A 23,960-nucleotide genomic window follows, 5' to 3' on the forward strand; every position below is an offset into this window, starting at 1 on the left:
TTAGAAATATAAAGCTCATGAAAACAATCTATTGTATTCATTTCATCACTGGTAGGTTGAGTTGGTTGTTTTTACTCTGTTTATTTTTCCTGTGGCTGAATTGAATTTTGTACAAATTAAAAAAAAAAAACAACCCAACCCTAAGCAAACCTAAAACCCCAATGGCAAACCCCCCCCAAACAACAGCAAAACCCAATCAAACAAACAAAATGACATCTATATAGGAATGTGGCAAATTTAGCATGAAGTTTTATACATCAGCTTAGGAAAAAAAAGCATCATTTATACTGTAGTTTGCATAGCCAATTTCTTCATGTTGCTGTAATGTCTCTTGTGTGCCGATGGATCTAAGGCGTGTGTTGTAGTATAGATAGTCATACAGCTTCCTATCTGAACATCAACACTTCCACAACAGTTGGTGCTCTTACATTTGCTGAATTCTTAGTCACTGTAGTCTTAACAGATCTTTTAGTAAACACTTAACTGAAGTTCATAATTGCATATTACCAGCTTAGGAAAAGAGAGAAAAATAACCCAGAAAAAGCCCTGAAGATGCAGAATGTTTGAACAAATCAAGTGCATTGTTCCATTAATTCTCTGGTTGGTTTAGAACCTGCTGAGGAATACAGAAAAAAATTCAGCTGCTAGCAAAACTTCAGGCATGGATTCATTTTCTTGGTGACGGATCTACACCCATGTCCTGCAAAGTGTGAAACATTTGCTCTCAATCTGTCTAATCAGTTGAGCTGCCACTCAACTCTGTGCAGAAGCCACTCAAGCACCTTAATTTTGAAGGGAGGGTATAGGGGATGAAAAGGAGGGGGGGGGTAGCAATAATATATTTTCTCCTTCTATTCTCTAACCCACCTTTCACTTTTGAACTCTGCTCAGTAATAGACTTGCATCTGTCTGCATTTTTTTGTGTCTTTGCATCTCTTTAATGTCCCACAAATTTTCCTTGTGCCTTTATTTCCTTGGTTCCCAAGGAAGTTAACGAGAAGCACATGCCCAAGTTCTTGCAAACTCTGAAAATGTAGAGAAACATTATGTCATGGCCTCAATGACCAACTTGTAACTTAGGCAGTTAATTAATTCCACTTAGACTGTGCAAGAGTTTCTTTAACTGCTATTTAAATGTAATCTTTTATGTACTTAATCAGAATCATTAGTTTCAAAGTAATTTTGCTGTTAGAGTGTAGTGACATTGGCTATTCTTTGATTTGTGGGACATGTTCTTCAACCTGATTACCTTGTCCTTTTGTATAAATTAGATAGGGAAACCAGAGCCAGAGTCTTTCCTTTGTGCCTGTGCTTCTTTGCAAATGGATAGGTTAAAAAAGCACACGTGATGGCATAGTTGGGTTTGGGGTGGTTTGGGTTTTGTTTGTTCTTTTTTTCTATTTTAAGCAGATTTGTAAACAGGTAGATATCTCACTTCATTCAGTGGAAACATTGGAATTAATTACTGTTACTTAGCAAGTGTTCTATTTCTGGACCACTGTTTGCATTAACAGCAGTATGTGACCATCTCTCAAAAGACAATAGCAGGATTTTGGACAACAAGGGTGTATTAGTCTTGGGAAATGAATACGAGCTCAGAGAGATTCCTGACAGGCAACAGCAAACATTTGGTGGATGATGGTATGCAGCTAGGCAAAGGCCCTATTTAGATATGTCATTCACACTATATAGCTGAGGCACCATTAAAACTCTTGAGTTTACCCTGGCTAAACCATACAACATAATTCCTTGGTTGAGACCTCTGAATAATCTTTAGACGCTATTGCAGTTGAAAAAAAATCAAGCTTAAATAAACATCTTTTCTAACCAGACATTTATCATTGCGTGGTTGTTAGACAAATAAAATACTAGGGTCTAAGCTCCTTATAAAACAATATATATTAGGTGCCAGAGAAGGCATAGCAGATGCCATCTCTCACTATAAAAGTAATTTACAGTTTCAAACATAGCCATGACTTGAATGTACACAAATTATTGGAAAAAGAGATTAGAGGTTATAAAGTCTCCTTTTGTTATTGGATTTTTCTTTCCTTTTTTTTTTTTTTTTATTGGCTAATATTTCACATTGAAATCCACATTTGAAAATTAGTGTATGATGGTCTGCTTTCAGTTTATCTCAACTTTTCAGGTATGTTTGGTTAAGCCATGCCTGCATCTGATGTTTTGATCTCCCAGACGTGTATCTCGTAAGAGAACGATGCCCCCCCCCCAAATTCTTTTCAAAATCATTCTTTTTGATACTGTGGAAGATTAAACATTTTGTACTCCTCGTGTCTCCTATGCCAAGCTGTCATATGTTTGTAGCAGGTTAATACAGAAAGGGTTTGACAAATCTTGCTATAATCACTACCCCATGTTGTTTTCATCCTCCTTGTCTACTGCTCATTTTCGTTGTGAAGAATCCTAATATATCAGTGACAGGAGGTCTGGATTTGTGGCTGACTGTTATAATTACTCCCACTGAGGCACTGTCAATAGGATTAAAATAAAGATTCTGGACCTGTCCATCGTAGATGAGGTCAGCAACGCTAGCAGTGGGAGCACTGTTTCTGCAAGCTGTGCTTTTAGTCCTGGGTTATGGAACCATAGACATTAATATGAAGCAAATACTTGTAAGCTCCAGTGGAGAAAGAGCAGCCTTTTTTTTTTTTTCTGAATGAGCTAAAATACCCATCTGTAACAAATAATCTAACAGCATCCATCTATGTCCTGGCTGTACATATATGGATGTTAATTTTCAAATGTATCAGAGCCCAAGAGAGTTTCAATTACAGAACGATCCAGTTTGCATTTTATAATTAATAAAGTCTTTGCAGCTGCATAACTTTGTCCAGGAAACATCTGCACAAGCTCCTTATGTATACATCACTGCTGTGAAAAGGGGTTTAGCTGAATCGGCCTTAATGTTCGCAGGCTTGGGAAGGATCAGAGAATCACAGAATCAACCAGGTTGGAAGAGACCTCCAACATCATCCAGTCCAAACTAGCACCCAGCCCTATCCAGTCAACTAGACCATGGCACTAAGTGCCCCAGACAGGCTTTTTTTGAACGCCTTCAGGGATAGTGCCTCCACCACCTCCCCAGGCAGCCCATTCCAATGCCAATCACTCTCTCTGCCAACAACTTCCTCCTAACATCCAGCCTAGACCTCCCCTGGCACAACTTGAGACTGTGTCCCCTTGTTCTATTGCTGGTTGCCTGGGAGAAGAGACCAACCCCACCTGGCTGAAACCTCCCTTCAGGTAGTTGTAGACAGCAATGAGCTCTGCCCTGAGCCTCCTCTTCTCCAGGCTAAACAACCCCAGCTCCCTCAGCCTCTCCTCACAGGGCTGTGTTCCAGGCCCCTCACCAGCTTCGTCGCCCTTCTCTGGACACCTTCCAGCACCTCAACATCTCTCTCGAATTGAGGAGCCCAGAACTGGACACAGTACTCAAGGTGTGGCCTGACCAATGTTGAGTACAGGGGAAGATATAACCTCCCTCATCCTACTGGCCACATTGTTCACCTGATGCAGGTCAGGATAGAAAGGTAGAATTGATAAGGTCATGCAAAACAAGAATAGAGGCTTATGTCAGATATAAAACAAATTCTCACCATTACCTATAGGAGAAAAAAAAATGTGTAGGGTCAGTTTAACATATAGACAAGTTACTTTATCCAAGGGAAGATGAAGGAGGAACCTAAGGGAAAGCCTGAGCTTCCTCGGAGTGAACAGTGATTTTGCCATGGTTCTCTTAGGAACCAAGTTTGTAAGTAATAGTGGGATTGTTGAAACTCTGTAATTTTACAGAATTTGTATAAAATGAAAAAAGCATCTACTTAGGTGGCAAAGCAGAGGGCAAACTTGAAGTGTCTTGGGCTACAAGTAGCTCTCTAATAGGCATCAGGGTAGCTCTCTGCTTACAAAGAGAAAAGAGCACAGGACTCTGGTTTTCAGCTTCAGATAAAATGTGTGAGACTGCCTCCTGCCCATTTAAGTAGTAGTGGTTCTTGCCAGCATGGAGAGAGACTGTTTGCAAAGGTCTGCAGGGACAGGACAAGGGCAGTGGCTTCAAACTAGAGCAGAGCAGATTTAGATTGGATGTTAGGAACAGGTTCTTTACTATGAGGGTGGTGGAACACTGGAACAGACTGCCCAGGGAAGTGGTTGAGGCCCTGTCCCTGGAGATATTCAAAGCGAGGCTTGACAGGGCTCTGGCTACCTGATCTAGTTGAGGATGTTCTTGCTGACTGGGGTGGAGGTTGGACTGGATGGCCTTTGGAGTCCTCTTCCAGCTTGGGCATAGAATTCTGTGATTCTATGATACTACTTTGCCATCCTTTGATGCCAACTTATGAAAAGTAGCACTTTTTAAACATTAGTTTGACCTTCTTCAGTGTGCACAAATTCTGCTAAAATTTACTTGTGATGGCAAACTGGAATGAACAGAGAAGTAGTCTTGCTCTGCAAGCAGGGTATTAAATCACAGAATGTAAGGGGCTGGAAGGGACCTTGAAAGTTCATCCAGTCCAACTCCCCTGCCAAAGCAGGATCACCTATACCAGGTCACACAGGAACACGTCCAGGAGGGTATGAATATCTCCAGAGAGGGAGACTCCACAACTCCTCTGGTCAGCTTGTTTCAGTGTTCTGCAAAGAAATTTCCTTCTGTTTCCATGGAACTTCCTATGCCTCAGCTTCCACCCACTGCCCCTTGTCCTGTCATTGGGCATCAACAAGCAGAGCCTCTCTATTTTTTTCCCCTCACTCCCTAGACTTATAAAAAGTCTTCTTTTTAGAATAGGATCAAACAGTAATTAGTGCAGTCACCACTTTGGAAGTCACATTTCGTTATTTCCACATAAACTCCAAAAAGATCTTATGAAATCCACATTCAATCAAGTACATAGCACTCTGAAACAATTGTGTGCCCTTTAAGTCATGAGCTGATATGCCACCAGGAAGCCTTGCACTTCTATGGGTGGAGATTGCTTTTTAAACTGTGTTTGTAGTATTGCAGCAGCAATAAAAACAATAAAATCTTGATTAGTTTGTCACTGCCCTACAACTGTTTGCTCTTTCTCCTTTGGTTGTATAAACAGCAGTTGTTAGACTTGTCACTCATAGCCCTCACTGCATTTCCATCACTCCTCCCAGTTTAAGTTCCCTAGCTCTTTTGGAAGCAAAGTGAATCTCCATAGTATTTAGAGTGAAAAGGTTACATAAAAATGAACAGCACTTAACATGTCCCTTTTTTCCTTTTTCCTGTCCCAGAAGTGGGACTCCAGACTGCTGTTTGCTGCTCTGTACATCTGTGTTCATTCCCTCTTTCAGGGTTTCTTGGGATTTTTCTTTTTCTCTTTTTTTATAATTATGAAAAGAAAAATATACAATATTTGATCTTTACCAGGCCACTAAGGCATGTGATGAGCTCACAGCAGAGAGCTGCGAGCAGAGTGAGGGGCCTGGAACACAAACGCTATGAGGAGAGGCTGAGGGAGCTGGGGGTGTGCAGCCTGCAAAAGAGGAGGCTCAGGGCAGAGCTCATTGCTGTCTACAACTACCTGAAGGGAGGCTGTAGCCAGGTGGGGTTGGTCTCTTCTGCCAGGCAACCAGCAACAGAACAAGGGGACACAGTCTCAAGTTGTGCCAGGGGAGGTCTAGGCTGGATGTTAGGAGGAAGTTGTTGCCAGAGAGAGTGATTGGCATTGGAATGGGCTGCCCAGGGAGGTGGTGGAGTTGCTGTCCCTGGAGGTGTTCAAGAAAAGCCTGGCTGAGGCACTTAGTGCCATGGTCTAGTTGACTGGATAGGGCTGGGTGCTAGTTTGGACTGGATGATGTTGGAGGTCTCTTCCAACCTGGTTTACTCTATGATTCTGTGATTCTATGAAGTCAGGCCACCCTCTCTAGCTAGAACATCTAATGCCTTGTGCCACAGATGTGGCATCGCAGTTCTTAGTAGTGTACATTAATTGCTTGGTATTCACTTGTGGCTTTGCAGTTTTCCATTATTTACAGTATCTCTATAGGTCCTTAAATGATGCCAAACACATTGGCTCAAAATGTGATTGCACTATATTCGTGTGAGTGCTGTGCACTGCCACTGCAGCCTTGCCTAGCCGTGTACCAGACTCTGCTGTCCTCGCTAAGGCTGAATGCTGCTGGACGTACACAAAGAGAGCAACCCAGTCCAAGCCAAGAAGTAGTGTCATCTTCATTGTATACAGACAGTAGTGTACTGCTTTATTTAGGGCTTCCAGGCAAGGAAGTTAAAATAGGAAACGACAATGCCCTGCTCGGTTTCACCCTGCAGCTCCACGGTGTGAGGAAGCTCTCTCACCTGAGGACTGTTAGCATTGTCTTTTTATGTCATGGGGGAATTCTGCCAGCTTTCCAACAAGAGAAACTGCTTTGCTTTGCAGAGGAGGGGGGAAGATTTGCTCTGAGGAGCAGCCATAGCTATCATAGACAAGTAAACAAATCTAAGATGCTGGGCAGTGCTGTGAGGGTCACTGTTGTCAGTCCCTAATGGTTATGAGGCTCAGATATTATGCAGAGAATTGTGCCTGGGCTGAAGCATAGCTTTCTTATGTATTTATTGTTGATTTTGTAGCATATGGGGAGAAAATTAGCAACTAATTTTTGCATTATGTGAAGACTAGTTTAGAATATGCTGCTATGTGTTATTCTGTGTCTTTGTGTTGTCAGTGAAGTTGACTGCTCTTGGTTCAAAATTATTTCCTGGAACATACAAGACTTTGCAGCAGATGTTTGAACAAAATGTGAGCTTCATCTGGGAAGAGCTGTTCTATTAAATTAGCAGCTGCAAATAGCACATCACAATGAATGAAAGCAAATTTATTTTGTGCTGGCTTTCTTCCCTTTCCTTCCCTTGTTTTTTTGCAGTGCTCCAGAAGCCCTTCAGTAGCAAAACTAGTCCTGGTTCTTAACCTGCTTGAGGAAAATCAAATGAGTTTGCATTTTACTCAGGTCAACAATAATGAGGATTCTGGCTGCAACATCAGAATTCTGCCTCATCAGTTATACTCCCTTGCTTCTCTCCCATCATTGCTTGAGTTCTCTATCTTGGTTTGTAAAATAGGCTCCCTGTACAGGGAAGTAATCCTGCTGCTGAGCACTCTCCTGCGCTAGTGAATTGAAATATTAAAATGGATGTGATCAAATGCAATTTGAGTTGTCTCAAGCTTTGCTATGTCATACTTTTGTGGAGCAGTACCTGTATTTATGACTTTGAGATTTGCATGTACAGAGCTCCAAGTAACATCTGGCTAGTATTTAGTTTTGTTGGTTTTCACAGTTATCATTTTCTTAATATCACCTGTGGAGGTAGTGGAAATGGGGATCTTATACCACCTGTTCCCATGATCTTAAAAATACTACCTAAAGACCTGATTTTGATCAAAATAGATTGATTTAAAATAGTGTAGAACAGAACTGTATTTAAATTACCTGTAATATAAAGTATTTCACCACAGCAGTTTGGCAAGAGAGGAAAAAAGTGAGTTAAAAAAGTATTTCTGGATGGTTCTTTCCCATCTGTGATCTGTCATAGCTCACTAGGAAGTTATCACACCTTCATAACTGGTCTATGTCTTGGTAGAGTTCTCTGATGCCTACATCACAAGGACAGTAATATATGTATATAAAATATATGAATAATTTATTTCACTTCTAGGCTGCAAAAAAATCAATTTATTTTTGGTTACAAATTTAAATTTGTGAAGGCAAAAAATAATTTACAAACTGGAACTTAGAAGATTCCACCTCAACATGAAGAAAAACCTTTTCACAGTGAGGGTGACACAGCACTGGAACAGGCTGCCCAAAAGGGTTGTGGAGGCTCCTTCTCTGGAGACTTTCAAGACCTGCCTGGATGCATTCCTGTGTAAACTACCCTAGGGGATCCTGCTTTGGCAGGGGGGTTGGACTCAGTGATCACTGGAGGTCCCTTCCAACCTCTAAGGTTCTGTAATTCTGTGATTTACTTATATTCCTCTAATGAGTACTTTGTGATGTGTGCTTCTGTGTCCCCTCCTTTCCAAAGACCTCTAAAGTATTTAAAAATCCTTTTTAAAAGCACCACTGACATACTGTAAAAAATTTCAATGCTCAAATCTTTCTTCTCTTATATTTCTGGAATGTATAAATCGAAGAAATGGTTTTTAAATGTTGTCACAAGCCTTTTACAGGGGCGGGGGGGAATGTATTTGGATGGTAGCATAGTAGAAATGCCTGAACCTGCTGCCTGTGGTATGCTGTGTGGGAGAATAAATGGCTTTCAGGCATGCAAACTAGTCACAGGCATTCAGATCCTTTGAACTCTAATAAGAAATGCACACTTGCTTTAAGTAGTGAGTGACTAAGCATATAAATGTCTTGATCAAGTCATCAGAATGAAAAAAAAAGAGGTTTTCTGTTTACATTTGTCTGAAATCTCTATTTTATTCTGAATCTTTGCTTTGTCATGTTCCCTGCTGAGAAGGACAGACTGGAAACACAGTAGGGATCTCTGCCTTTTAAGTTGTTCTTTGCTTTGCAGAGGTCTATGTGATGGAAGATCCAATGCATTTGTTCAGTGTGACTGGAACGTGACTATTTAAGGAAGGCAGGAAACTATTCTTTGGTAATTTTACCTACATTTCAACTGCAAGTACTGAAAGATCAGACAGAAGTTCAAATACATATCTTCAGGTACACGCATACAAATCAGTTGAGCTTTTGTGCTGCTTCTTTTTGGTCAGCAAATTCTGAAACAGTCTTGAAAGAAGGTGTGGAAGAGGAGCTGGGGTTGTTTAGCCTGGAGAAGAGGAGGCTCAGGGCAGAGCTCATTGCTGTCTACAACTACCTGAAGGGAGGCTGTAGCCAGGTGGGGTTGGTTTCTTCTGCCAGGCAACCAGCAACAGAACAAGGGGACACAGTCTCAAGTTGTGCTGGATGTTAGGAAGAAGTTCTTCCCAAAGAGAGTGAGTGGCATTGGAATGGGCTGCCCGGGGATGTGGTGGAGTCGCCATGCCTGGATGTGTTGAAGAAAAGCCTGTCTGAGGCACTTAGTGCCATGGTCTAGTCGCTTGGCTAGGGCTGGGTGCTAAGTTGGACTGGATGAGCTTGGAGGTCTCTTCTGAGTTAAAATTGCCATAACTAGGAATTCACAGGTCGTGTTTACCTGAAATATTTATCCAAAATAACTTTTATCTTCTTTTCTAAATAGCAAGTATAACAACTGCTGTGATAGAGTAAGACCATATCATGCTTTACAAGCAAGGCTAGATTTTCTCCTAGTGCAAACTCACGCTGCTTTGTCACAGTCAAAGCATACATGGTTTGCATGCTAATTTTCTCTGCCAGGTAGGTCTGTTTCCATCCACTGTTTCTTGCAACAAAACCCCCCCAGCTAAACATTATGGCATTTTCTTTTCTTTAGTCATATGTGACAGGTGAGAAATCCAGTGGATACTGGAGAGAGTCCAGTGGAGGCCATAAGGATGATTGTTGAGAATTAATCTCTCTTATGAGGACAAGCTAAGGGATCTGAGTCTGTTTGTCCTGGAGAGGAGCAGACTGAGAGGACACCAACCAATGCTTATCTAAAGGGCAGCAGTCAGGGACCACAATTTTCAGTGTTGCTCAGGGATGGGACGAGGAGCAATGGTTGCAAAATGGAACCCAGGAGATTTCACTTCTTTACTTTGCTTATGATGGAGCCCTCGACCAGACTACCCAGAGAAGTTGTGGAATCTCCTTCTTTGGAGACATGTTTCCATGTAAACTGATTTAGGTGACTGCACTTCAGCAAAGGAGTCAGACCAGAGGTTCCTTCCAACACCTACTATTCTGTTATTCTGTTACTCCTATATTTTTCTTTCTAAAATTATTGTAATGCTAGCAATAGAGGGTCAGAATTTCCTATCATTTAATACTGCTCCAATCCACTTTTGATTTGCTTAGTTCCTCAACTTTAATCTACTGTTACCTGAGGTATTGACACCTTTTATTTTATTTTGTTTCTTTCAGTTGCATAAAATCAATCAAATTAGAAGCTGAGTTGCTGTAGCTATTCTGTGGGTCCAGTCCAAGGGCTAATAATGTCAGAGACATTCCTCATTGACCTCAGTGAGATTTAGATAAAGCTCATTGTTTTCATGCACTTTCCATCGTTGAAGTACCAGGCAACTTAAATAACTGTTCCAAATATCAATGTCTTTGGATACTTTGCATTTCTGTCCTGAGAAAATATCCAAGCAAATACGAATATAACCAAAGTAAATTCTCTCTCTCTGAATCCAGAATGACTATTTAACTAGCTTTAATATTTTGAGACCTGACACAAGGTTTCACCTACTGTCCCTTTTCTTTGCTTACAGGTGGTGGCTTAAGAAAGTTAAACTGTCTGTTAGGGTTGGGGAAAAAAAAAAGAATAAAATAGTGTGGTTGAAAAAGCTTTTGCTTTATTAGAAAGTTTTAGAGGACTTTTATGTTCTGTTTGTCATGTTGACAGTGTTTGTAAGTTTGCCCATAACCTTAGTGCTGAAGTGGACTCTTAATCTCTTTCCATTTTTAGTGTTGTCTAGTCCACACTTCCCTCTTCCTCATCCCTTACAGCTCTTATAGTTTATCTACTCTTAAGCTGGCTGTCTAGGTAGCAGTTCTCTGCTTGTGGCTGTCATTATAGGTGTGGTTTATGGATGTTTCTCCTTTGGAAACTGTCGCAGTAGCTGGAAAAAGTATTTCTAAGCATCGATTTTGGAACACAACACATTTTTTTCTTCCATGGGTTCACAGTGGGCAAAGCAAAGTATGAGCTGATCTTATATGAGTATTTCCAGATAGTTGCCTTTTACCTTATTCTTGGAAGTTTTAGTAAATTCATTTCAGGCTAAGTTGTCTCTCTCTGTAAAACTGGAAAAACTCTTCTGCACTGGTAGGTTATAGTTTCTTTGGGTTTCACTTATCAGGAAAGAGTAACTTTTGCTCCATTAATTCCCAATCGTCTTGTTCAGATATCAAGAACACTTCAGTGGCTTTAAAGCAGTACATTTCCAGATTGTTTTTGCCTTGTTTAGGTCCATTGCAGACATCCAGCTATTTCACATTTTTCTTATACTTTTCTTTGGTGAAATGCAGGTGATTGTCATATTTCTTTGGCCCTCTGTGTTAAAATATTGTGCTGCCAGTTGCTCAGTTTGAACTCATACAAATATTGCAAAATCATAACTGCACCAACTGAAGAAACAGGATCATAATGCATTCCTTACACCAACATAACAGAATGAATGGTTTAGTCATTTACAGGAATATATACCTCATGTGACAAAGGAGATCAGAACAGTAGTCCATGAAAATCTAATTCTGTTTTGTTCTGCCTTAGCTTGTGGCCGTGGGTTCTACAAATCCTCCTCACAAGATCTGCAGTGCTCCCGCTGCCCTAGCCACAGCTTCTCTGACAAGGAAGGATCTTCAAGATGCGATTGTGAAGATAGCTATTACAGAGCACCTTCTGATCCACCATATGTCGCATGCACAAGTGAGTCAGCCATGGATTTAATAGCAAAGGACGTTGCTTAACCAACCAGGTGCAGCCACTTGTAGACAGCAGCTTCGGTTGGCTTTGCCTGTGTTTGAAAAGTACATTTATAAGAGTAAATGAAACCGAAAGGCAGAGCAGAAGAAAAGTTGTCAGAGAAGATAGAATCAGCATAAATATAATTTTGGTGTTTGCTTGATAGAACATTGGAAAACATTGCATGTGGGGTAAGTGCATAACTTACTGTGATAGATAGAATACAGGCAGAGTTTTCCCGTGGCTGTAAAATTGTAGGCAATGTGCTTTATGTGATATAATACCAAAATGAGTAGCATGAAAAATGAGAAGTACCTGTGCAGATCCGAGCTTTGACTGAACTGTAATTGGATCTGGCTTAACCTTCTAACTGCAAATAGACTAGCCTACACAGATTGGTAATTCAAATAGCAGAAGTCTCCTACACCCAAAGCAGCAACAAATATCTCTGTAAATCATATCAGAGCTGATAACAAAGGTGTAGATGCAATTGATGCAATATGTTTAGAAGAGACAAACAAATCCTGTACTTGGGAAAACTATAAAAGACAACCTTTAAGGTACATTAACTGATCTTTTAATTGCCCAGAAGAGAAACAGCTAAAGGCTGTTGCAGTAAATATACAGACAATTGTTATTCTGATGCCTTAATGGAAAATAAATAAAGTTCTTGCCAACTGAGTTCAAGGAAGCTTTCATGCAGCTTGTACTAAAAATAATGAAATGTTTATGTGAAGAAATACGCTTCAGCTATTTTCTGTCTCAGTAATTAAAATGCTAGCTACATGTCCCACTGTGGTTCTGTGCAATTACCTTGGGTTTTTTTTGTGTGTTCCATAGGACCTCCATCTGCACCACAGAACCTCATTTTCAATATCAACCAGACAACTGTGAGTTTGGAGTGGAGTCCTCCTGCTGACAATGGAGGAAGAAATGATGTGACCTACCGCATATTGTGCAAGAGGTGCAGCTGGGAGCAGGGTGAATGTGTTCCCTGTGGGAGTAATATTGGATATATGCCCCAGCAAACCGGATTAGTAGATAACTATGTCACTGTCATGGACCTGCTAGCTCATGCTAACTACACTTTTGAAGTTGAAGCTGTGAATGGTGTTTCCGACTTGAGTCGTTCCCAGAGGCTTTTTGCAGCTGTCAGTGTCACCACCGGTCAAGCAGGTAAGTTTCCATCACTTCCACTTCCATCAATACTGTGAGACAGAGAAACTGGGAACGTGCAAACTATGGATGCAGTAAATCAGGAGCACGTTTTGTGTGTTCTGGCTCATTAATCACAAAACTGGTTAATTGGAGCCTTTACTATTTCATGATTACCTGTCCTGTTTCTTTGCCTCAGTATTGCTTTCAGGAGGCATTAATGAAAAGCATTAACAAAGCATACAGCTTATTGTTAAATGGATTTTCTTAACTCCACAGTTCTGTTTTTTGTTGTTGGTTTGGTTTGATGTGGGATTTTTTTTTTTTTTTTCTTATTCCTTAGAATCATAGAACAGTTTGAGTTTGAAGGGACATTAAAAATCATCTAGTTCCAACCCAAGGCAGGGACACCTTTCTGCTAGAACAGATTACTCAAGGCCTCATCCAACTTGGCTTTGACCATTTTGACCACTTGCAGGCTTTGAGCCTCCACAGCTTCTCTGGGTGATCTGCTCCTGTATGTCATTCACCCTGTGAATAATTTCTTCCTAATGTCTAACCTAAATTTAACTTCCAGAGCTGAACACAGTACGCCAGGTGGGGGTCTCATGAGACTGGAATAAAGGGGGAGAATCACCTCCCTTGACCTGCTGCCCACTCTTTTTTTGATGCAGCCCAGTTGGTTTTCTGGGCTGGAAGCACAAATTGCCAGCTCACATTGAGTTTCTTGTCAGCCAGTACCCCCTAGTCCTACTCTGCATTGTAGGTCAGTCCCTAATATTTGACAGTCCTATTTTTTTAAACCTGCATGGGAGTTCTAGGTCACTGGAAGATGATTTGGCTATCTGGTGGTGTTTTTACTGTTAATATTTTCCCTTAGGATAATGCTTCTAATTTATCTTGTATTTCCAGAGATTTGGTTATGAGATTCAGTGAGAATGTGATGATTATTCTTTGTTTCTTCTGCTTATCATAATCTGACAGGTGAAATGTCAGGGAAAATAAAATCAAACTAGCTTATCACCCCAGGGGAAAAAAGGGCTTTAGTTGTCTGCATGCTGAGTGGGGAAAAAAGGAGAAAAAATAAAGAATTCTCAGCTTTAGGTTTATGAAATAGTGAGTTGATTGTTGATAAAAATTATAGGTCTGTGAATTTACAGTAGTGCACCATGGACATTTAAGAGTGGAAAGTAAAACTAAGCTCTTAAAGACTGAGCACAAGTTCTTAAACTGAGCATTAATTGCAAGATCTGGCTTCTGAAGAAAAGCCTTGAAAGAAATAATTACAAAGAGTATCACTGATGATTGCTGTAAAAACAGGTAACTAGTGTTTTAAATGATACTTCATCCTTGCATCATAGAGGGAGTTTTAATGACTGTGATCAAGCTGTTCTTTTTTTAGTGCAGTAGAAATATCGCCTACAGTAATGCCTTGAACCGAGGAGAAACTCGCCATACAGAGACAATGAACAAATAGGGGAAAAAAACCTATAGCTATTTTGTAATTTAAAGATGAGCATCTCAAAAAGGGGAAAAAAAAATCCCAAACAACCCACCCCTCAACCCCCCAAACCCCTCAAACAACCAAATCAAAAGCACACACAAAACAATTCCTTCAGCATCTTCCCTTCCTTTTCTTAAACCTAGGATGCTTTATATGATTGTTAGAATATTTATGGGATATTTAATTTCAACATAGTGCTTTCCTGGATGCTAAATGCACGTTTCATTTTAGTTTGGAACCATCCCTGTGACTGAAAGGATTGGTCTCTGTGCTCATTCAGTTCATGGAGTTCATGATGAGATTTTCACCACCTGGAAACTATTTTTGCTCACAGTCTGTATTGTTTTGGCATCTTGGGTTTTTTTTTTTTTTCCTCTGTAATTCTTCAAACGTGCACAGGTGGACAGTGTTCTGCTCTCTGTAGATGTCTGTACAGAACTACCAGATGAAGGAGAGGATTTGGACTTTTGCCTATTTAGCTAAATCAGATTGGCTTTATTTTATGTGCTTTGATGATTCAGTGGCACACAGGGTAAAGGCAGAAATGGTGCAATTTGGTCGCTAGTATCACATCTCAGGAAGATGAAGAAGCCTTATCAGATGTTTGTTGTACTACCTCCAGGATTCATTATAGTTAATTCTCTTGTGTTCTCATAGTCATAGATTTATAGGCTTTTTCTGGCCAGAAAGTATATTTATCCTTTGTTATCTTATATTTGTCCTTTGTTATCTTATATTTGTCCTTTGCTATCTTATAAGTAGCACAAGTTATGGAATTGCAGAATGATTCTTACATCAAGCATAGAGATGTTACTGAAGCTATAGTTTGCATATATATTAGAGACAGCATCTAGACTTTCAGGTGATGGAAAATTTCCAGCCACCTGGATAAATTTTGTAAGAGCATGCAGCAGGAAGCAGGAGACCTGACTTTTTTCTTCCCTGCTCTGCAGTTTGCTGTGGGATTATTCACAGATTAGTTCCCAGTGTTTCAGAATCAGACTCTTGCTACTGTTGAGAGAAAAGGGTACTCATACAACTGAAGCTTTGTCTTTTCAGCACTCCTGAACATCAGAATGTAAAGGCTTGCAGTTGAGCAAGTAACAGGAATATACATAGGGAACAGGTTTTTTTTTAGGGGTGTGTGATTGGTTTTAAGTTCATTGTTTTAAGTTCTCGTCATTGTAGTTTTCTCTCTGTAAAAGGAAGGTAACTCTCACCTTTCCTTACCAAACTCTTCAGACATATTCTGATTAAAGATACCATACAAACACAACATTATTTTTTCACTCAAATTGCAAAATTCATGTTGAAAAAAGCTACAGTCTCTCAGAACAAATGCCTTTGCCAAAAGAAAAGACCTCTTTTATGGTACTTTTTCAGCAGCATGTTTTGGATCCTAGCACTGGTTTCTTTGGTTTCTCAAGGAGGAAAATATTTTAGGTGGAACAGATTGATGACTATAATTGAACAGAAAGAGACTGGCTGCTCAAAGGAGACTGTTATGCTTCTGTGCTCCTGTTTTATTTTACCATGGAGAGAATGAAAATGTTGGATTTATTTATAGCCAAGTAAACTAGGATTCACGCAGCTCTCATTTGTTACTGTGTGACTGTTCTATACTTTTGACTAAAATGACTCTTTCCATGTCCATATTACTTTTTACGTGCGTAAATGTGTCTAACTAAACCTCCTTCACATGTTATTATGCCAACACAATAGGTGTCTGTATATAATTACTGGGTTCACCAGTTGCAGTGAAATTTTCCCTCTTTAGTTTGGTTTAATTGAATTGATCCTTTGTGGCCGCAGTCGCAAAATTCAAATTATTGTGTAACGATAACAGGAAATTATTGATAAAAAGAATGGGGTAATGGAATTTATTCTGTGGGTTTTTTCACCCACATATAAAAAGCTTCTGATGAGACAAAGAGAGCATGTCAAGAAAAGAACCAGGTGGTTGATAAAAAGCTATTTATATTTGTGGAAATAACACAATGAAATGACTGCAAGTGGGTAGGTAGCATTTCGCATTGCTCACATGTGTACATATGACACATTGCTATTCATTCTTTGTGTTTAAAGGACTTGGTGACTAGGCTATCAGTTGTCATATGCCATACTTTTTATGCTGCAGCCAAGAACCGTGAGGGGTTTTGTTTTGCTTTGTTTTGTTGTGGGTTTTTTTTTTGACAAAAGCATGAAAGAACTGAACTGGAATCAAGTAAAAGATTAAGTGCGCTAAGTCCCTCAGGAGTAAACCGTCTTGTTTCATATCTTGCCTATCCAGGATCATATAAAGAAAACAGGATGTCATGCCAGCATTGCAAGCTGATCTATGTGAACCCCTGCATCCTTATAGAATTCAGATTTAAATGTGACTAAGCCCCAGTTACAATAGGCTAATGTATTGAAGAGCTGCAGCTGGCACACAGCTAACACACCACCTTTATGTGCTTATTGAATTGCTCTTTACCCAAGACAAAATTTACCACTTCCCTGATAAGATACCTTTTTAGTGATACTTTGGTATCTAGACTACCTTTGGTAGTCTTTTTTGAGCCATCAAATTCCTTTCCAAATCTATCTTTTTTTTTCTTCCATAGAACATACAAGAGGCTAATGGAATCAGGTAGTGTTCACAGCAGATGAGTATTTGTTGGATTTTGGCATTTGTGCACTTTCAAACCTTTAACAAAAATGTTTTTTTCAATGAAAAAATTATGTGGACACTTTTGCAAAGATAGAGGTGGTGGTGGAGTCGCTGTCTCTGGAGGTGCTCAAGAAAAGCCTGGCTGAGGCACTTAGTGCCATGGTCTGATTGACTGGATAGGGCTGGGTGCTAGGTTGGACTGGATGATCTTGGAGGTCTCTTCCAACCTGCTTGATTCTATGATTCTATGATCCTTTCCTCTGGAATTTGTCTGAAAGGACAGACAGCTTAGCCTGACTTTGAAAACTTGAGATAAATCACATGCATCCCAACATTTATCAGGTTTTTAGCAAACTGAAATATCTGTACTAAGCCAGTCTGGGTTGTCTTTATAGCCATTGGAAAGAAAAAGATCATATCCAAGGGAAAGCTCATCATGTCTTATTACTGTAACCAAACATGACAAACGAAAGCTCAAATGGAATGGCAGGAGTTGTTCCTAAATGTACTCTGTGCTGTTTCAGGGAGCACTTGCTAATGCTCACTCCTGCTTCACAGCAAGAAGAAGGTGCCCCTCATCACTGTTTGGTCGTTCTGTGCCTTTAGACACACTAAGTGCTGAGAACCTGAAACAGATAAGAAAGATCTTTAATCAGTTTCATAATCAAATAATTTTTCATAACAGTTTGTTTTGTATGTGTTGATTTGCCTTTTTTTTTTTTTAGTTCAATTTTCAGAGCTTTTCCTTAAAATAATCCCAAAATTTGCTGTTAAAAAATGAAATAAAAAAGGAATTAATTTTTTTTCAAAGTTGCATTACCCCAGCAACTTAAACAGAAAAAAAATGACATGCTTTAAATTTGTGTCTGTTAGAAGCAGCACTGTGTATGTAAAGCTGTGTAATGGCTCCTGCCTTTCCTTGGTACTTCTGAAGTCTTTCTAACTTGGCATTCTCCTTTTTCCTACGTTCTCCTTTCAATTGTTGCTGCTCATCATTTTTCTCTGCTTCTCTTCTCATTTCCTCCAGCTCTCAATTACGTCTACTCATTTTTTAAAGTCTCTTCTTTCATAGTCTCTGCACTATTGATCATCTATTTATTTCCTGTTCCCTGTCAGTCTCACTTAAGCCTGACTTTTCTTCAGCTGTCCCCCAGCAGAGGCAGCAATCAAGAAGATTTATGCCCATGTCTTTCTCACTCATTTTGACCTCAGTGTTCTAGTTCTATTCTCACTTCTCTCCTTTCCCTACACCATTTTGGTGTCTTCCCATTCCTTTGCAAGTCATTTTAATCTAGCTTCATCTCTGCCTTCCTGTTCACTTCTGGCAGAACATGACAGCTTATTACAAATAGCTTGAGTGTTCAACTTATTCCAGCTTCTGTTTTCCCATTTTTCTGTGGACTTCTTTTAGCTTCAGGTTTCTTTGGTATTTCCTCCTAGTGGCTTTCCTTGTTGAGGTATCTTTCATCTTCTAGCCTTCAGCTGTGGATCAGCTTTCCCACATTGATATAGCTACATCATCTGTATATTTATTTTTAAATACAATGCTTTGTGTAAAAATAATTCTGAGTACAAAAATAATGTTGGTTTTTTTTTCTTTTCTTTGCACCAGACATGTTGTTCCTGTTGATCTAGGAGAGCTGTTTTATTTAAAGCTTTTCAAAACCCATATCTTCATGCCTCTTCCATTAAGCTGTGCTTTTTAGAACCATGTATGTTGTGATGGTTGCATTCTTGGTTATCATTTTGCTGAGTTTATTTAATGGGAGCTACAAAGATGTTAGCTCCCATCCCAAAGATGTTAGGGTAGACTAAAGAGTGGTTCTTCTTAATGATATTTAAAATATATTTTAGTCTCTTTGACCTTGTTGTCCTAGACCAGTAGGTAAACAATCTGGTTCTGTAAGTGTTCTTCGCTGCATGGCCGACAACTGAAAAGGGGAAAACCAGAGTGGAATTTAATTAGATGTGGTAGTTATTATTCTTCTATTTTTTTTTCCATGTCTTTTCAATACATTTTAAAAATGGATTGGGTTATTTCTGTGGAGCTAAGGCTGCCTATTGATCTGCAATCCCATTACCCTGGACTAATGTGACAGATATTTTGACAGGGAGTGGTAACCGACTTTATGCCTGAATTAAACTGATGGATAAAAACTTGATAAGAATTCCAGTCTCTGTACATCAAATACCATCCCATCAGGGAAAGCAGTTTGTTCATTCGCTGATTGCATCAGGTCGGATTTAATGTGGTGAAATTCACAAGGTTATGGAGATACTGGAGAATTGCTAGGTGGGAAGAATGTTGTAAGATTGCTAAATGTTAATAGTTTTGTTAAGGTTTTTCACAAAGAAGGAGTCATCTGTGTAGGATATAAGATGGTGTGGCATATATGGATGATATTTGACACTTTTGATCATATACATAGATTTATTTGAAATTACATGCAATGTATTTGATAAGAAAAAAATATCACAGAGTACACAATGGATAGTAATTTTTTTTTAATATATATTTAGTTCTAAATATGTTCTGATATTTTTTACTGAAAGATAAGAGAGAAAAAAACCAAGAAAGCAGATGTTAGTCGTGTTGCTTAGGGTCTGATCCTGCACCGCTGAAGTCAGTGGAAGTTTTGTCATTGACTTCAATAGGAGCAGGATTTGAACCTTATGCTCTATCAGAACACACAGGAACCAAAGCACTGGGCAGTCTGCCATCCTCAAAGGAAGTTTAACTTCATATCACAGTTTGAGTCTGACTGTAGCAGGTTTTTTTGCACATCAGTTTGTGGCTGAATGCTATTTGAATTACTTTTTTTCTTTTAGTATACTAAAAATATTGTTTTCTTTATTTTTTCCCCATGAAATGGGTGTCAGAACTTTGACCTCTCTAGCTTTACCATAAAAGCATTTTGGAAACGGATGAAATCATTCTTGCTAAGAAAGTTTATCTTGTAGACACCGTGTGAATTTTACAATATTGAGAAATCAAAGCGGCAGGAAGGTACACTCTAGTGTAGTGACACAAAGTAAAGCTTCAGCTTCACAGAACAAAGCTCTGAATTAGAAATGCTCACATTAAGCTTTTATGAATGTCAACTGTTTAGTAGCAACCTGCTAGGAGAAGCTGGACAGCCACAGGATTAACTTTCCCATGCACTGACCTCTTGAAATACTGAATTATGCCACCACAGTCAATTGTGCCCTACTAAAGAGTGGTTTCACCAGCTGTACAATAAGTAACTATATACTCAAGAAGCAAATGAATGATATAAAATACAATGCAGGAAAAGAAAGGAGGGATTGCTTTGATAATATGACACAAAGGTGTAGGTGACACTTCTTCTTCTGCTATTACAAACTTTGACTGACCTGAATATGAGCAAGCAGGGTGCCCAGGTGGCCAAGAAAGCCAATGGCATCCTGGCTTGTATTAGAAATGCTGTGCCCAGCAGGAGAAGAGATGTGATTGTCCCCTTGTATGTAGCACTGGTGAGGTCATGCCTCTAGTATTGCATTCAGTTTTGATCACCTCGGTACAAGAGAAATGTGGAGGTGCTGGAGCCAGTGCAGAGGAGGGCAATGAAGCTGGGGGAGGTCCTGGAGAATAAATCTTATGGAGAGTGACTGAAGGAGCTGGGGATGGTTAGTTTGAAAAAGAGACTGAGGGGAGACCTCTCTACAATTACCTGAAAAAGAGGTTGTGGGGAGGTTGGTGCTGGTCTCTACTGAGACGTAATTAGTGATAGAACAAGAGGGAACAGCCTCAAGCTGTGACTGCATAGGTTTAGACTGGATATTAGGAAAAAATTCTTCACAGAAAGAGTGGTCAGGCATTGGAATAGGCTGCCTAGGGAGGTGGTTTAAAGGTCGTTTGGATGTGGTACCTGGGGATATGGTTTAGGGGTGAACCTTGTAGAGTTCATTGGACTTGGTGATTCTGAGGATCTTTTCCAACCTGAATGTTTCTGCGATTCTTTGACATTTCCTTAATGTTTGTGAGTTACGCCAATTGTCTTCTTAAAAGTAGTGATGAAAAATTAGTCCTGACCTTGAAAAGAAAGTGTGTGTGTTAACATATTGTTTGTGACCAGACCCAGAAAAAAATGTGGTAAAAAAGGACATAGTTCTGCAAAGACCTGGACATCATCAAAGACTTTCAAACTATCTGCAGGAGAAAGATAAGAAATCACTTGATATATTTATAAGTTGTGATGCACAGATCAGTGTAGCTAATTGTGCAAAAGAACCCCCCAAAACCAGTTTCATAGATCATTCATTTTGGCAGCAGAACTGTATTTCCAGATCTTCTTTTCTGCTTACTGTGAACTGTAGTAAGGTAACTTGGGTGCAGGGTCTAGATAAGTGCTGAATGCCATCAGTAGGACCTCGTGAACATATTATTTGCTTGTTATATTTGCCACATGTATCATTTTCTTACCTAAGTGATGTCATGATGATGATTATGAAACACAGGCACATATTTGTCTGAAAATGTTAGAATTGCCATAGGAAATATGTTTAGGTAAAATACTGCCATGACTATATTGAGACCTAAAAGAGAAACACAGTAGAGAAACTGGCAAAAATAACATCTGTACTGATTCTGCTTTAAAATTCCTCAAGGATATTTTTCATTTGTTTGGTTGAACTTCCTCTTTCCTCTTTGTAGCTAATAACAATACATTGCTAGCCTCAAAGGCACAAGTGAGATTTGGTTTTTAGCATTTATGAAACAGATTTGAATTTCTTCAGTGAATGAATACTGATATTAGTGATATTTCACAAATACCATCATATCAGGAGGACAGAATAAGAGTGTTTGAATCAATCTAGCCAAAACCCATTGCACTCATGAGTTCTGTGGAGTCACCATCCCTGGATGTGTTCAGGAAAAGCCTGGATGAGGCACTTAGTGCCATGGTCTAGATGCTAGGTTGGACTGGATGATCTTGGAGATCTCTTCCAACCTGGTTGATCCTATGATTCTATAGTGTAATTTATTATTGAAGTGTTTTATTTCTTTGTTAATTTGCCTGGAAAGAACATTCAAAGAAAATAAGTATGATGATATCTGCAAGTTAATAAGACATTAGAAGCTTTACCCTTGAGTAGCCTCATATTTCCTGCTTTGTTTCAGACCTTTTGAAGAATTGAGGTACCATTTTCATTAGAACAAACAAAACCCTCTGAGTGCCCTTATATTTCTTTGATGAGAAATGAACACTGCTACTGAAAGGTGCTATTGCAAGCGTAGTTGGCACCAAATGTGAAGTCCTAATTGAGTTTGTATGTAGTAAATTAAAGAATTATTTAACTGTAACTTCTCAATAGAGTGAAGCATTTGATGGCAACATGGCATGCAGCCAGTCTACTATAATGATTCCTTTAAAAGAGAGAAGATATCTTATACAGAGAGACCCAAAGCAGTTTGTCCATTAAGCTTAAATGATAGAATAGCTTAATGTTCACCTTCTGCATGGGAGAGATTGCTCACACTGGTGCCTCTTTAACAGCTGGAAGCCCTTCTTTGTCAGACTATCAGAGACAGTGTGGTTAGTATGCCAAAAATGCACTGCAGGAAGGGATGAAGAATGTTTCAAGAGCTTTCTTGAAGCAATGTTCAAGTCTGCCACTTAGGGATGAAGTTCATGCTCATAATTCACTGTCTAGAAAGATGTGCCATGTTGTTTTGTCCAGCATTTTAAGACAGTGTATTTCACATTAGCTCTACATACTTATTCTCATTAGTAACAGAGTCAGACATTCTGCTGCTGCTTATGGAACATGGTCATATTTTATTCAGCTCTTTATTTTTTATTTACTGTATGTGACAGCAAGCTTGCTTTTTTTTTTTAGTGGGAAAAGCAGAATTTTGGCTAAATGGGCCCTCAGGTGAAAAATACACATCTTTTCCTTCTGACCCATGTTCCTCTGACAGTTTAGGAAGTCCAAGAATGAATGGCAGGTAAGTGTGAAGATAACTGAGATAGCTTGGCAAGTCAGGGCAAAATAAAGAGCTGGGCTTGATCTTCCTGTTACTACAGGGATAATAAGAAGGGGACATATCTTTTGCAATAGCAATAGCCATTGCTGACTTTCTTACTATATACTATGACATCTTCATGAGCATTGTCAAGTTCTGGAAGAGTTTTTATAATTAAGTAAGTATTTTTTGGTTGGTTGTCTGTTTTGACAGGTTGCTGCCCTGTGGAGTTTCTTCTGCTTTGCATGTGATAGAATCAGTGCTGACTTCATAGGGCATATTTCTAATTGCACAGACTTATCTACTGTTTTTATTTAGTATGTGAATTGTTTTGTACACTTTGGTATTTCTGTAGTCTTTCCCCCTTATAGTAAAAAAATACATCATTGGATCCTTTTCTAGAGGAAATTCTCAGGGCAATTTACTGAGGAAGCCATGGTTGAAGGCTGCAAATTGACAACAATAAAAGTGTTATCCCGAGTTCAATAGTTAACGTTAAGATAGGAGACGCTGATTATCTTTTTCTTTGCTTCGTTAGTGATGAATGGAAGCAAATTTGATGCAGACAGCAATCTGGTGGAATGATGCAGAGCTATCTACGAAAACATCTGTACTAATCCACCAATGCAGTAAATTATAGCTACAAGCAAAAGACATTGATCCAAGAGGATCATTAACAGCTTTAACCAACTGATCCAAGTAATAGGGTAAATGAGAGAACATTATCAAGACCTGATTTTTACAGCTGTCAACTACAATTGCGAAAACATAGTTACCACTTTCTCTCAACTGCAATCATGTTATGACTTAAGTTTAGTATATTCTATTGTAGGCAGCCAACAGGGATCAATTAAGTGGTAAAATACGCAGGGAAAAATTGCCCAGCTATCATGCACTCCATTTACCAGGAGGTCAGTCACAAAGGGAGAGATAATTGCTGCAAGCCAGCAAAATTAATCGGGGATGAGCCAGAAAGGATGATGTATGTTCTGTGACAAAGTATGTGACAGAGATGTACGCCTAAACCTGTAGCCGCTTGCCTTGTTGAGGACACAAGGACGAGAGAAGGAGACCTGTG

At 39.4% G+C, this 23,960-nt stretch overlaps 1 protein-coding gene across 8 annotated transcripts in view; it reads left to right on the top strand.

Moving 5' to 3' along the window:
* EPHA7 (EPH receptor A7) overlaps nucleotides 1-23,960 on the top strand; it is a 266,536-nt gene that overhangs the window by 55,472 nt on the left and 187,104 nt on the right. For all 8 annotated transcript variants that reach the window (XR_010307952.1, XR_010307951.1, XR_010307950.1 and 5 more), the window contains exons 4-5: nucleotides 11,390-11,545; nucleotides 12,422-12,757. Coding sequence is in view for 5 of the 8 variants with exons in the window: in XM_064169278.1 (XP_064025348.1) it covers nucleotides 11,390-11,545; nucleotides 12,422-12,757 (492 nt within the window). In the remaining 3 variants the exon portion in view is untranslated. The remainder of the gene's footprint in view (nucleotides 1-11,389; nucleotides 11,546-12,421; nucleotides 12,758-23,960) is intronic.

The sequence above is a fragment of the Pogoniulus pusillus genome, chromosome 31 (genome assembly GCF_015220805.1).
Source record: "Pogoniulus pusillus isolate bPogPus1 chromosome 31, bPogPus1.pri, whole genome shotgun sequence".
In the NCBI taxonomy this organism is placed as follows: domain Eukaryota; kingdom Metazoa; phylum Chordata; class Aves; order Piciformes; family Lybiidae; genus Pogoniulus; species Pogoniulus pusillus.